Source organism: Paroedura picta, chromosome 3 (assembly GCF_049243985.1).
Source record: "Paroedura picta isolate Pp20150507F chromosome 3, Ppicta_v3.0, whole genome shotgun sequence".
NCBI lineage: Eukaryota > Metazoa > Chordata > Lepidosauria > Squamata > Gekkonidae > Paroedura > Paroedura picta.
The window spans coordinates 96,667,208-96,682,901 of NC_135371.1; the positions used below are offsets into that span (position 1 = coordinate 96,667,208).

Consider the following 15,694-nt stretch of genomic DNA (forward strand, 5'->3'; position numbering starts at 1 on the left):
TGATTTCTTTTGGGAGCTCATTCCACCAGGTGGGGGCCAGGACAGAGAATGCTCTAGTTCTGGTTAAGGTCATATGAGCTTTCTTGGGGCCAGTTGGCGGAGCATAGAACTCTTTGAGGCATATAGACAGCAAGATGGTCCCTCATGTACACTGGCCTGAGACTGCAAAATGACCATTTTCTCCACTCTCAATTACACAGTCCCTGGGATCTACACTGATCCCTGTCACTGGGTGCTGAATTGAGGGCTTGCTGGCTCCTTGCACCACCACCCCTGGTAGTACGGGTAACCCCCTGTTGTTGGTGCCTCAACTTCAGCAACTGGAGCCAGCTTTTGGTGTACCTCGCTGCCAAGAACCACCAATTGATAGTGGCTGAGTCATCGTTGGCCAGCACCCCCTCAATAATGGGGTGGTGGTGTCTAGCTCCTTCTGGAAGAACTGGATCTGTGAGTCCTCCCACCTTCCAAACAGGTTGCAGAGGTGAGTACTGTACTGGGCAAGTGGAAGGCTCCTCTGCTTGAGCTGCTGCAGTTTAACCCTGGCCTTGAGTTCATGGAAGGGATTCCCAAAGAGTTCCTCCAGAGCAGCCCGGAATAACCCAAAGTTAGTAAACTTAGGACCCTGAAGTTCATGGGGCGTCACCCACCACTCTGCAGCCTCCCTTTCCAGATTGTCTCCCAGGACTTGAATCACCGTTTTGGCATTAGGGAAGCTGGCCCCCCAGTCGTGTAAGAAACTGGTGGCTTGGAACAGGAAATAGGTGAGCTTATCAGCTAGTCCTAAAATCATGCTGGTGGGGCTCCCCCAACCCCATGGGAGGAGAGGGAATACTCTGATAGTCACATGGTAGAAAGTGGGCTTCTTTCAGCTGTGAATGGGCCTCTTTCAACTGCAACTGGAGTGACCAGACCTGGTTGACTGTACCCCCAAAGTCCTTAGCACATACCATCATGGTGGGACCCCCACTGATGGCCTCCTTGCCAGGCTTGACCTGGCTGGAAGGTACCCCCAAGCCGTGCTTTTCTCAAGATACGGAGGGGTGCCTCACTGATTGCTGGCAGGTCCCATAGTATGAACCCATGATGAAGCGCTGAGTGCTCTGTTATCATCAGGTCCCACTCCGCTGGTGCACCCACATGAGGCCTAGCTCCAACAACTGGTATAGTCGGATCCTATGAGGGTGATCAAGCTGGGAACTGGCACTCAGTGATCTCTTGCCAGGGGAGCATACCACAGTCCCAGTGCCAAGCGCACTCTGTGTGCCCTAGATCACTCTCCTAGGTGGCGGGCAGCCCAGTCCTCGGCCACCAGCCCCTCGATACTGGAGAGTCCAAGAGCATCCATCAGCGCTAGTTCCTTGAGCTGCTGGGGAATATGCTTATTTTCAGGAAGTAGGTTCCCATGAGTCCCCTTTTGCTGCTGCTGCTGCTGCCATGATTGGGAGGCAGGCGGATTGTAGAAGGTTAACAGGAATTTGAAAGGGTCTTTGTCAAACTGTCTGGACCCACGGAAACGGTCATCCAGAAGTTTACCTTCTGACCCAACAGAGCAAAGTCCCAGAAAATTAGGCTCTTGATCAAAATTGTTTTATTAGAAAGAACATACAGGAACAGGCTTCATTGGAGGTTCATCACAAAGAAATAGTAGTGACAGTTTGAACAAAGGACCTATGTGCCTTCCACTCCTAGTTGCAATAAGGGTTGTTCAACATTTCAAAGGGGAACATAGAGATACTGTTTGCCCTTTGTGGCGAGGCAAAGTGTAAACAGGAAAGAGGGGAGGGGTGGAGAGTCGGAACCCACCTCCAGCCCTGTACAAACACCTAAGTCTGACACGGGGACATGACAACAAGGACTCTGAGGCAGATGCTGTTTGCTGAGTTCCCAATTGGAATGGATATCTGAAACTATCAGGACCATGGTGCATATGGAGAGAGAACTTAAAGTTTCCATCTGTGCAGTGTTCTTGGTCTAAAACAGACCTAGGAAACTTCTGGTTGCTTCATTTGGGGTTGCTCATGCACTTATGGGCTGTACTTGCATATTCCAGGAAGGTTATAGCAACTCTTCAGGGTTGATAGAAATCAGGCCAACATTTAAGTTGGTTCTCTCTCAAGAGTGGGAGGAGGGGTTCTGTTGGAAACGTGGCTGTGTCTTGCTGAACCTGCAGTAGAGTGAAATTGTGGCAGGAAGTAGGGGAGACATGGAGGAATTAAGCAAAGAGAATGTGAGGAAATTAGCATCAGCACCAATGATAGTGACTATGGGAAGAATTGCCTCTAATTTAAATCTCAAACAAAACCAAGGACTTAGTTAAGCTTTTCATCTTCGCTAAAAATCTCAAGCTTTTAATTAAGACACTGTAGTTACCTCATTTGGAGCAAAACCTATTTATGAAATATGAATTTCATGAAATATGAAATAAGAATTTCCACTATCTCTTTTGAATATTCTTTAGTATTAAATCTTGAACCTGATGGAGAAATAATGGCAGTCTTATATTTAACGTATCCAATCTGTCATTCAAGAACAGTGAGAGCACAGTATTCAGATTAGCAGCTCTGTGGGTAGAGAGTCAGTAGAGGTCATTAGTAAAGAATTTTTACTCTGGCAGTGGAATTTGGCACTCATTTGGTAACAGAAGTTGGCATTATTTTTCAGTCATTTCACTTGCTGAGTGACATGTAATGGAATTCATCCTGGTGTTGTAAAGTAAACTGAGAGGATAAAATGAGCTGGCACCTGGAGTATAATAAGAGTGGGTGAGGTGGGGAACGGTGGTGCCAGATCAGGAAATATAGATGGTCTGTTTTAGTTGCCTTGTTTTGTGTTTTGTGTGACCAGTAGGATTAACGCGGGGAGGGGGGGGGAGAGGGGAATAGACAGATGGCTTGGTCATTCCCTGATGCTTCTCAGCATTAGTGCTGTAAAATCCTCTCACTCCTGCGGTTTGAAGAATATGCCATTAATGAGCAACACTATAGAAGAGTGGGGTGCTCATAAATGCCCCTTGCTTCAATAAATGTTGGGCAGCCTGATGCCTGGTTTTATGCCATGTAGAAGCTTGCACCCATGTGAATCCATCTAAATTGGAATTCTAGTTTTCCCACCAGCAGGTGGTGTGGGGATAGGTTTCATCGGTTGGCAGGTGGGTCAGCCAATGCCTGGAATCTTGTGCTATGCCACACCAATAGTTTCGCTGTAATCAACAAAGCTATGGCCTGTTCTAACCCACTCAGGTCTCTGTATGCATTTGTTTCCCCCTTTCCCTGCTTGCTTCCGTCCTCTGCCATTAAGGACTACGGATTAGATCATATTTATGATGGCTATTTTCAGTATGCTCCAGTAATTTGGTTATTCATCATTAAAGTGAGTTGGGGGACATAGGGGATGGGAGACAAGATGCATCATCAGTTGATCCTAAAAGGGAATAGCGTGATCAGCAGAGTCCATTCTGTTCTGTTTACATACTTATGAAAAGCCAAACTGAAACGCATTTATGTGCTTGTGCAGGAGAATGCAAACAGCTTGCCAGTGATGTCATCCCCATAAATCTATGGGTTATTCGTTACTCTGCCTTGTTACACGTGGCATTTTTCTTTACTGCAAACCTAGTGTTGTCTCTACTATAGTAGGCCTCCTTACATGTTCGCTGGAAAACTTCAGCAGAGATTAGCCATTGAAACTATTTATAAATCAAATAAGAAATGAACAATTTTTTTTTGGGGGGGGAGAGGGTAATGGTTCTGCCTGTAGGTGGCGGCCGTGTATGCAGTATCTGGTTAAGCTGGTCTAGAAAATAAGTAATGTCACAGATGTTACATTTAGGGAATCCAACATTGGTGTTGAGCTCAACCAGTGCTCTACACAAGAAGGAGATGTGTTTGTGGTGGTCCCTTTAATTCTTTCCAAATTAATGTGGATCACTTTTGTTATGTTTTTCATATTGAGTGATCTTTGGTCTATTTAAGCATTTTGAGTCAATCTGAAACAAAATGTGCTCAGGCAGTTCATGTTTAAAGGCAGGGAGAATGTTCATATTCTTGAGGAAATACATTTGGGCTTTTTAACCTGTGGAGAAAAGGAAGTATAGCTGCCTAATCAAACAATTTTATTTTGAGTCACATGATTATAATCTAGTATTGAAAATAATTCATCTTCTGAAAACTGTTTTCCTTAGTTTGCAATACCTGAAATTTCTGATCTGAAACTGAACAAGGGATTTTGGGTCACTGTTTTTGATCACAAATTTCTGAGTGCACACTCCTATCAAGTAATATACAAAAGTGAATTGATGATTTGTTTGAAAATAACCGCAAGTCATAGCAAATAAATAATTTTGCTTCTATGTTATTCAGGCTTATGACCATGTAACTGTGCTTTCAAAAGTATATATTTATGATATTTTTTCAAAATTGTAGTGTTTTTCCTGTGAGAACCACAAGTAATATTTCAAGTCATTTTACATCTAGTGTGGTGAATAGCTAGGCAGCTATTATTGGTGCATTCTCACCATTTCTTGCTGGTTTACATACACCTTTGGGTGATTGTGGCCAGACTATGAATCACCTCAAATCAGACACATGTCATGCATATTTGCTACTTCTATAACCATACATTCAATGTCATTGAGCAGTTTTCATCATATTGGAACATGTTCAGAAGTTACTGGATAAAGCTACAGCTCCCAGGCTGCAGCAGTGGAATGTACCAATCACACCAGCACAGTCAGCATTATTTATCAGGCTGATGTATGGACAGACTTTACTGGAGCAAACTATAGTTCTCAGGTGGCAGTGCAAGAATGCCTCAATTACTACTGGATTGTTGCCCATGTTCAGATTTTGAGATGGATGTTTGAGCGATGCTTTGTTAGGCCATGGTCAGCTGCGTGGAGGGGCACAAGAAAGTGTATGCACTGGCATGATAATAATTTTGAAGATACAAAAAAGTAACTTGTTTTTCAGTTATTAGAGTGATGCTCTCCATTTATGATCAAAATAGAATGGTGTCTGCCCTTTTAATACCCGGTATTTTTTCATGATCTTCAGCTTTTGTCATTGGTACTGCCTGGACTTTCAGAATAGAAGCAATTTAATGATAATCAGGGCTAAGGCCATTTTCCCTCTGGAGGCTTTGTTCCAGGCTGCAAGCTGGAGGCAGGTTGGGGCAGGTTGCTCCACCTCTTCCTGCTCTCACATGGGGGGAGCATTTGGCCCAGTGCATCTCATCTGCCCAGGATTTCTGCTCCTGCATGGGAGCTGGGGCAGTGAAATTCCCAGTGTGGAAACAGTCAGTGTATGGGTCATAGGATAAGTTCTTGTGTGTGAATTCCCCCCTTTCTCCCCTATTCTGAACTTAATTTACTGTTTGTGTATTAGTATGAGCCATAGTTAATCCAAAACCAATTGCACTTCTGCCTTATTAAGTTATAAGGACTTTTGTTTTACTAATGATGTATGTCCCATACAGATTTGTAACTGTAGCAAAGAGTACCCATGTTCTGGAAGGAACCAGGGTTTTTTTTTAGTGACGTGCTATGAGCTTGGTTCTGGCTACTGATGACTGTACTAATTTTCAGGTACAGACTTAGCTAGTTATATATGAATTTTGTCCCAAATTCAAGTAATATCACTGGAAGAAGAAGAGTTGGTTCTTGTATGCCACTTTTCTCTATCAGAAGGAGTCTCAAAGCAACTTACAATCACCTTCCCTTCCCTTTCCCCACAACAGACGCTCTCTAGGGTAGGTGAGGCTGAGAGAGCCCTGATATTACTATTCAATCAGAACAACTTTATCAGTGCTGTGGCAAGCCCAAGCTGGCTGCATGTGGAGCTCAGTAGTGTGAAACTAGAGTTTGGTAGTGAAACTTGTAAAGAAAGTACAGCTATAGACCTGGTTGAGATAAGCAATCTGAATGGAATGTTGAAAAAGAAAATCTTTAAACCTTCCCCCCCCCCCCGCTCCGGAGGAGCGGGAGGAATAAAGGAGTAAGGGCACGTGGGGAGGAGTTAGGGCGGGCCCTGTCCGGGATAAAAACTCGGACGGCCAAATCAGGGGCCGCAAAGCAGCTCCTGATTGGGCCCTCCGAGTGTCACTTGAGGGCCAAGCAGTCACTTGAGGGCAAAGCGCGGCTCCCCATTGGCTGGTTGGCCCAGCCTCGTTTGGGCCAGCCGGGGAGTTGCCGCTCAGAGGAAGAAGCCTTCCCCAGCGGTAAGTCCTCCAGCCGGCTTCCCCTTGCCCAGGGAGCCTTCTGCCGGGCCCTGGGGCAGCCGAGCCTGCCCCTGGAGCCGGCAGAAGGTCCCAAGGCCACCTACCTTACTCTGTTCCTCCCTTCCTCCCAGCATTCCCTTTCTCCCTTCCTCCCTCTCTTCCATCTGCCTCTTTCTGGGTACCTGTTTCTCTCCCTCTTCTTCTGTCTCTATCTTCCTCCCTTTCTTTCTGTCTTTCTGTCTCTCTTTCTCCTTTTCCTCCGTCCTTTGCCCATCCCTCCACCCACCCACCCTGCTAGGGCCCGCTGTATTTTGGCCACAGCGGGCTTAATATCTAGTTATACATAAAGCACTTTCTTAAACTTCTGAACTGCAAATTAATTATTGTTGACTAAATGTAGTAGGAGTGGGCATGAACTGGCTGACAAACCAAAGTTTGTTCTGAATTTTGGCCTGTATGGGGTTTGCAAACCAGTTTGTGAACTGGAATTAACTAGCATGAATTTTGGTGCAATTCATAGTGGATTGTGACAGTTCACAAAAAGCAGGTTAATTAATTTATTATTTATTATATTTATATACCGTCCACCCCGAGGGCTCAGGGCGGTTTACATAATAACATAAGAACAATACATGGAATCTCCACTTTCTACTCTTCAGGAGTAACAACTGAGTTGTTGGGAGCTCCCCGCTGCTCAGTTGTTTGTTTAAATGGCCCGGCTTTCTGCTTCCCATGAGAAGCTGCAGAGAGCAGAAATAAGGGATTAAATGGAAGGGATGAAATGCCTTCCTCGTGGCCCTGCACCCTATCTTTCTACTGGCTACAATTCATGGTGGGCAAAAGAAAGGGAAAAGGAAGTTCTGTTTTTTTGGATTTTTTTCTGCAGTTTAAAAGTACTGTAAGACAGCACAGAACAGCTGGGTGGCAGAGAGCTAGTTACCCCCTACACTTAGCTCTTTTTTGGGCTTTCAGCAGTGCTTGAAGGTCCACAAACCACATGAACTGGTCTGGTTCATAAACAGACCTCCTGGCTTAGTTTGGGGTTCAGTCTGTGGCCAACTGTGGACCCTGAATCAAACCTGAACTGTTCTTTAGGGCCTGCAAAAGGGAGCTCCTCCACCAGGCATTTGGTTGAGGTCTACCTAAACCACCACTTCCCATTGGCCAGCAAGCCTCCCTCCTACGACGACCACTACAAATTTGCCCAACCCACTGGGCCTCAGTTGAACTGATGCTCTTTGCAGTTTCCACCATTCTTTAATGTTATTGTTGTTATTATGTTAATGTTATTGTTGTTAGTTATTGTTGCTATCACCTTGTTATTACTACAAATGGAGTTACCTGCATCGTTTCTTGTATAATGTAAACAGCCGTGAGCCTTTAGGGAGGGTGGTATATAAATACATTAAACAAACAAACGACCTTTTCCCAGGTTGAGCCCATCACTAAAACATAGCTATCAGTGTAATCCTACAAACACTTTCCCAGGGTTATGTCCCAGATAATATACCTGATTAGAATTTGGAGTAGACCTGCTTAGGATGGCCTGTATGTGCTTTTCTTCCCATCCTACCTGCAGTTCTTCAGCTTTGCTATTTATTGATTTTTCATTTCTGTTAGATGTGTTTTGTGCAGGTCAAATGCAATACAGCCTGTACTTGTTCTTTTGCTGTGTCACATTTCCAGTGACCTTTATAGATGAATGAAATCTTGAAATTATCATGTAATGGCTAATGCCTTGTAAACTTAGGACTCGTTCTCCCTTTTTTTGCTCCCACTCCTCGCCCCCACTTGTGTACCAGTTTGTGGAGATGTACAAGTGTTGATTCCCAAAGGGTGGTTCAGTCCTTATCAGTGGGGAGTTGGAGGTTTATAGATGAGCTGTTAAAGTACAATGATAAAATACAGTGTGAAGGGTTCATAGGGAAATGTCTCTGAGTCTGGAACTAAAAATAAAATAGTGGAATATATTGGGTGATGTCTAAGGTCTACAAGTTTTAATTCTGTTCCTTCTGTACACTTTTGCAAGAAGGCTTCAGTTGGTGCTAGATGGAGAAGGCAGGAAGTACAATGCTGGCTGCTGCCTGCTTACTGAAGCCACTCATGTTGCATGACTTTTTATGAACATTGATCCCCTCAATCCCCAGCATTGTCTTTCAGCACTCATGTAGGTCTACTAAGGAGGGTCAGTGCCTTTGGTTGGAGCTGCATAAGATTCAACCCAGTTCAGTTTGAAGTTGACCTTAATACAGAGCTATAAGAAAAGTTATTCACTACTTTTAGGAAGCATCTCTCTATATTTTCTTTTTCTAGTAGGGGAAATGTATAACTGCTTAAGACTTGGCTATAGCAAATAATTATTTTAAATTTTGATTTATTTGATTTTAGACTGCAATTCTAAGTGATTGGTGTCTCATGGTGGTAAACAACATAATCAGCATCCAGTACAATAACATTTGTAAACAATTACAAATAAAATTAGCAGTTAAGCCACAGTTCCTCATTGAGGACCATAGATTTCCAGCAACAAGCAACTAAGTATATTTAGCTTCAAGGCACCTCCATTTCGGAGGAAGAGGGAAGAGGATAATAAACAAATATACTAAAAAAGTGGGGTGTTTTTTGTTTTGTTGTTTTGCTTTTAGGTCATTTAAAGAAATAGCTACAAGGCTGCACATCTTTCCACAAAATGGTATTGGAACACGGCAAACTTTAAGGTCAAGTTTGTGCTTTTCCCCCAGGACAGGCAATCCTATAGTTTAGACACTATGAAGGAGGGATCGGAGCAGGACAGTCAGTATTTGTCATATCTCAGGGGAGGGCGGTATATAAATATATATAAGTATAAATAAATATGCCAGTGAGCTTCTCTTTCTGTTCATGGCAAGATGCATAGAAAGTTCATACTTTTCCTTAATGTGTCTGCTTTTTATTTAGTGATGTCAAGTTCAAGAATTTGGGAATGGCAAATAGCTGGTCCAAAAATTTAGTTGTCACCTCCAATTTTGGAAATTCCTGGAGATTTAGGCTTGATGCCTGTGGAGGGTAGAGTTTAGAGAAAGGGCAGGGATCAGAGAGGATGTGTTGCCACATCATATCCCCTACAGTACTGATATTTTTTCCATGGGGACAGATCTCTATTGTCCGGTTCCAAGTTCTACCTTGATATCAGTAACCTTATTTAGCAATGAAATGGTTTAATATTTATTAAGCTTTTAAATATCTGGACCCAAATATTTTTGATTTTCAGTTTGTTTTCCTAAATCAAATAAACTACATGTTGAGTTGCACGCATTCTTAACACTTTCCCCAAATTTTATTTCTGGCCACTGCAGCGTGGATGGAAAGGATAAAGGAGGGATAGTTCTGGGAGCCTTAGTTAAATGCATTAATGCCGAGAGGGCAGGTAGGCCCGCAGTCCCCCGTAGTCTGGCCCAGGGGGGGGGAAGCCTTCCCAGGCACCGGGGAGCGTGATCGCCGGCTTGCCGAGCCGCCAATCGCGCTCCCCGCCCCCTGGGAAGGCCTTTCACCTTGGGCCCACCCCCAGGCCTAAGCCATTCCCAGGCGGCCGGGAGCGTGATCGCTGGCTCGGAGAGCTGGCGACCACGCTTCCCGCCACCTGGGAAGGGTTTAGCCTGGGTAGGTTGGGAGACAGCCCTTCCCAGGCGCCCGGGAGCCCGATTGCCACCTCTCCGAGGCGGTGATAGTGCTCCCGGCCGCCTGGGAACGGCTTCAGCCTGCAGGGGGGAGTTCAGGGGGGCCCAGCCCTTCCCAGCCGCCCGGCCAGTGCTGCCAGGGCTGTTGGGAACGGCTAGCGCCCGCTGTATTTTTCTTACAGCGGGCTTAATTACTAGAATATAATACAATGGGCATCAAGTTTTGAAAGTGGGGATACTTACCGATTTTACTATTTTTCTTGAAGGTTATGTTTGGAATAACCATTAATTTGGAGAATTATTCAAACTATATTGTATAATTATTCAAACTATATTTGGAGAATTATTCAAACTATATTACATAGAAGGTATGTAAAGTTTCAGGGGGTGTTTTATTAGTGGGTATACTTATACCATTTTGATCTTACATTGATCATTTGAATTGTTGAAGGTCTTCATTGATGTTGAAGATCTTCATTGATGAAGATCTTTTATTGAAATCAAGGGCATAATGCCTGATATTGGAATTTGAACTTTGGCTGTAGGGGACACACTAACCCTCTTCTTGTTGCACTGTGTGGATCCAATCGCAATTGGAGGCTGGCAACTCTTCATTATTGTGGAATTGTGCCCATCTCAATGTCAGGATCTACTGACATATAGTGGGTTTGTTCAGTTAAATATAATATAAATAAAATTTCCCCTAGATTTGGTAGCTTAATAAGGCTTTATTTTGGCTTGCTCATTTATAAAATGTTTTCAAAACCCACATGAAGAAGTAGAGCTTTATTAGTAGACTCCCTTGCTGTTCAGATTGTCATCGGCTCTAATGGAAAAGACAGCACTTAGCATGCTTTCTTACCTGATCACAAAACCCCTTTCTTTTGGTTCCACCGGTTCTGGAAACCCTCCTGTTAGCATTAAGCTTTTTGCCTTGTAAAACAGTTGGATGAACAATAGTCCATAACAAATTTTGAGTCCAGTGGCACCTTTAAGACCAACAAAAGGTGTCTCTGGACTCAGAATTTGTTCTGCTGCTTCATACCAACTCCGCTACCACTTGAATCAATAGTCCTTCATGCCAATGTCACTGCAGTTTACGGGCAGTTCTACTGAATAGTGCATAATGATTGGAAGAAAAAAATTAGGACAAGTTATATTGTCCCATTTTAAATGTGGACTCTTCCTAGATGTTTATTGTGAGACTAGTATTTCCATTGTTGTTGCTACTGTTCCACATACATCAGGCAAAACCAAGGACATTTCCACACATTGTTAAAGATGGCGTTATGCCAGCTGAGTGGCGTAACGCTACATATAATCACACTTCTTGGCCCGTCATCAGTTTTTTTGCTGTCTCTGCCACCGTTTCGTGCTTTTCCCTCTCTACAAGTGCTGCTGGAAATGGTGGAAGAGAGCAATGTGATTTATATGGGACTCTCTTCCGCCGGTCAATCAAGCCAGGCAGGCTTTCTCCATGCTTTAAAGGGCCCATGATGCCCACTAATTTTTTTAAAATCAATAGTTCTCCGTTGAAACGTCTATGCATCTAATCATAGATACATAGTGCTTCTTTATTGCCACCGCTTATTGAATCCCCCTCCTGATTGGGGGTGGGGGGAGGAAGCTTAGAGAGCTATGCTTTGTGTTACAACTTTGTGGGAATTTTCTTTTTTTTTGCCTTTACCGGCATGATTGAATGCCTATTCATTGCTCCAGGCAGTTCACTTAAAAAAAACAACAACTCCCATCCCTGGGAGAAAGGAGAGGGGGTGGGAGCAAGGGTGGACCATTGAAGGTGGAGATAGCACTTTTTCACCTCCATACATTTTTTTTCTGTGGCCTGCTGGTGGGTAGGTAGTGCTACATGTGTTGGTGAATCCACTTTTTGGGATTCACCAATTAGAACTTTAAAATAGAGGATGTAGCCAGCTGTTTACTGCTCAGACTCTGCATGTTGGTGACATCATGTGGAGGGGCCGGAATATAACGACAATGAAAAGTAAGAATCTCACTATTTTTAAAGGGTACGGAAATCCCCCAAGTTTCTTTCGTTGGTTTTTTAGGCACAGGTTTTTCTCACCTTACTTTCTGTTTACAAAGAGTGCCTGATGAACTGAAAGTAAAGTTATTCTTTCTAGGGAGTGATATTGCAACTGAAACCCTCAATGGGACAATTTAATTGTTGCTACAATGTTCTAATTAGGTTAAAGGTTAAGTGATTTTCTTTAGGATTATTTTTCTAGAATGCTAATCTCATAAATATCAAATGACTTTCTGTACACAGAGATTAACAAAAATAACATACAATATGTCTGGTTTGTTTAGATCTAGATCTGGTGCAAGTCAGAACAGCTTGTGTCCTTTGCTGGGTAAAGTGTGTGAGCTGCTTTGTGTATATAATTATGATTCCCTTTCCATCTGAATGGCCTTTTGCTAATGTCACAGGATTAGAATTTGGAATTCTTAAACCTCCTTCTCTATTCTTTTTTGTTTGCAACCAGGGGCAGAAGCCAATGTCCAAATGTCAGTTTCTCTAAGATAGATGTTAATTTTCTCTTGACAACTATCTTTATAACAGGCTGCACTGAAGCCTTCATTTCTTTTAGATATCGGTTCAGGTGCTCTTGCATAAAGCATTGCTGACAGCAGATATTCTTGTTAGAAAAAAAGAGGTATATAATATGCTGGTCAAGGAATATCCCCATGACCACCAACTATTTAGACTGGGTAATTAATACTGTGTTTTCTCTTTCTCTTCTCTTTTGCTTTCTGTCTGAAACAAACTTCATGGTGAAGTTATTTTGTTTATCAACATGTGGTGGTCATGTAGTGAGAAAGAGGATGGCTGGCTTAATTTCATATCAGAACAGGGGATTGAATCTGTCTCTCCTACATGGTAGGGGACACTCTAACCACTATACCATGTTTCAGACGTCTTTAAACTGCTCCTGTGGAGCAGTATAAATAAAGCAGTTAGGGCTAAAGGGGAGGAGAAATGGGTGGGCCGAGTCCCTGATAAAAACTCGGAGGGGCCAATCAGGAGCTGCAAAGCGGCTCCTGATTGGCCCCTCCGAGTGTCACTCCAGGGTCAAGTGGCCAATGGCGCGCGGCTCCCCATTGGCTACTTGGCCCGTCCTCGGCTGTGCCACCCGGGGAGTTGCTGGGGGAAGAACCTTCGCCGCCTCTGAGTCACCTGGGGGAAAGATGCGGCGACCCTGCTCCTTTCTTGCCGGCGAGACAGCTGCCTTGCCTGGGGAGGGGGCCACGGGAAAGGAGAAGGGACACCGTAAACGCGGTGGCCCTGCTCCTTTCCCGCTGGCCACCCAGCATCCTGGGACGGGGGGGAGCCGGGAAAGGAGCAGGGACGGCGGGTCAAATATGCGGTGGTCCTGCTCCTTTCCCGCCCCCGATGCATGGGCCATCGGCGGGAAGGCTGGGGGGCAGAGGCCTTCAATGCGGCCAGAAGAGCAGAACCGCCGCGTTATGGACGCAGGGGCCCTGCTCTTCTACCCACACCGAACATGCCACGGCGTGGGGGGGGGGAATGCGGAAGACACCTGCCGCAGGGGGGGGAACGGGGGGCCCCGGGAAGTCTTCTCTTCTAGTACAAACATAACAGCCAAATAAGAATAAATTACTGTAGCATACCATATTCAACTTCCCACTTACCTGCTGCAAAGATCTCCTGCTAGCCATTTTCTGATGTACAGGAAGAAAAGAGCTGTACAGAGCTTCTCCAAAATAGAGCTCCATAGCTTAGAAGCCTCAGGTAGAATACAAGTAATATAGCCCCAGAAAGAGATTATGCTGTAGGCCTTTTGTGATAGTTTTACTAATTGGGTAGGTTTATATAGGAGCAGGCAGCCTTCCAGGTATCTGATCCCAAATCATTTATAGTTTTAAAGGCTAAAACCAGCACCTCAGATAGAGTCTGGTAACCCACTGTGAGCCATTTATGTTGCTTAAAGAGCAGAACCACACTCACGCTGTGGACCAAATGCATTGGGCAGCGGGGGAGGGGAAGCAATCTCAGTTACTCCTGTCCCTAGTTCAGAAGAAATTCCCACCACCCCCATCCTGTCTGGATTAAATTTCAGTTTGCCATCATACAACCAATTCACACATTTGCTCAGACTTGATAGACTTACTTTCAGCAGAAGAAAAGGAAAAATAATGTAGATGTCATTTTGTATTTGCAATGTTAACATTTTGCTAGAAATAAAAATATGCAATTGGATTTTAGTAGCTGTTGGAAAATCTAGATATAAATCAAATGTGTAATTAATAAAAAATTGAAGGCCATGGGAATTCTGAAGTGTATTTATAGAAGTAGTTTGTATAAGACATCTGCCACCCTGGCTATTCCAAGATACACATAACTTTTTCTGCAGGGGAATGGTAGAATACACTGAATTTTCTTCTCCAGGCATAGCATAATTGCCCAGCTCACTCATTATATTTGTTCCTATTAATGCATATCTGGGGATAGTCAGAATGGTTCATACATGACACGTTGGACTGCTTATCTGTAGAAAAAAATGTTTGATTGTGTGTTGATCTGAACAGACTATGCCAGAACTACCACCAGCTCATCCATCTATGCGAGGTTTCCCCAGGCTGTACATTTGCAAAGTTTAATTTATGTCCTGAAGGGCAATTGTTTTGCCAATCTTTAAGCAGTCTTACTTAGGATCTACTTTCCGCAGAAGACTGTCAAATTTGCTCAGAATGCTTCCTTTAGCTTTAAGTTCTTTATTGTCACAATCAAATCAGCTTATCATATTACATATTAACATAAAATAAAATAAGCTGGATTGTAGGGCTAGCTTGATTTTTACCCCTTGCACACCTGTATGCAAATGAGAGAACGTGCTCTCAGCAAAGCCCTACTTTGGCCTTGTAAGGTTGTGTCTCCGCCATTTATTTGAAAACTTGAATTTGGACCATCGTAGTAACTTGTGTTGAACTTGACTCCATTTGCTGTTGATCTTTTTGTGTGTGTTATTCACTCCATCATTCTGTTTTAATCTCTGCAGGCCAGGAGTGATTACAATGCAAGCACTTTCTGAAGAAGATCGAAGGCTGTGGATGGAGGCAATGGATGGCCGGGAACCGGTAAGCAAGGATGTTTATGAATAGGTATTTGGGGGTGGGGAGGGGGGATCAAAAGGCTCTTTTCATGGCCAGAGGACAGATTGTTGGCTGCAAAGCTGTGTTTCTCTCACTGTGCATGCCAGGACAGTTCTGTGGTACTGGCAAAATAATCCTTTTAAATCTTTAGGTTATAAATGTAAGGGAATGCTCCATCTCCTATGATAAGCACAATAAGAAAATTATGTTCATAACATTGCTTAGGAAATGCAGACTATTGTCCAGAGTGGTTCAAATGCCATCTTAATGTATTTTTTAAAAAATTATGTTTTCAAAACTTTCTGAAATCTGCTTCTTTGGTAAGCTATTGAAAACTTCAAGCAAGAATTGAATGTCGCACTCTAATCTTTCCTAACCAATTCCCTATCCACCTAACTATCTGAAAATCCAGATTGCAGTCCTTCAATTTATCCATCAGAACATCATGGGGAACCTTATCAAAAGCTTTACTAAAATCCAAGTAAACGACATCAACCGAATTTCCATGATCCAGCAATCCTGTCACTTGGTCAAAGAAGGAAACCAGCTTGGTCTGACAGGTGACAAATCCATGCTGATTTCCTTGGATCACCAAATTGTCCTCCAGATATTTGCAGATCGCTCCCTTTAATATCTACTCCAAGAGGCAAGAGGCAAGAGTTGGTAGATGAGGTGAAGGAAGTGGGGACCCT

At 43.7% G+C, this 15,694-nt stretch overlaps 1 protein-coding gene across 7 annotated transcripts in view; it reads left to right on the forward strand.

The window, feature by feature from the left end:
- The window catches only part of ARHGAP26 (Rho GTPase activating protein 26), a 423,503-nt gene that overhangs the window by 139,880 nt on the left and 267,929 nt on the right, over positions 1-15,694 (forward strand). For all 7 annotated transcript variants that reach the window (XM_077326941.1, XM_077326940.1, XM_077326943.1 and 4 more), the window contains one exon: positions 14,909-14,987. In XM_077326941.1, coding sequence (XP_077183056.1) covers positions 14,909-14,987 — 79 coding nt within the window. The remainder of the gene's footprint in view (positions 1-14,908; positions 14,988-15,694) is intronic.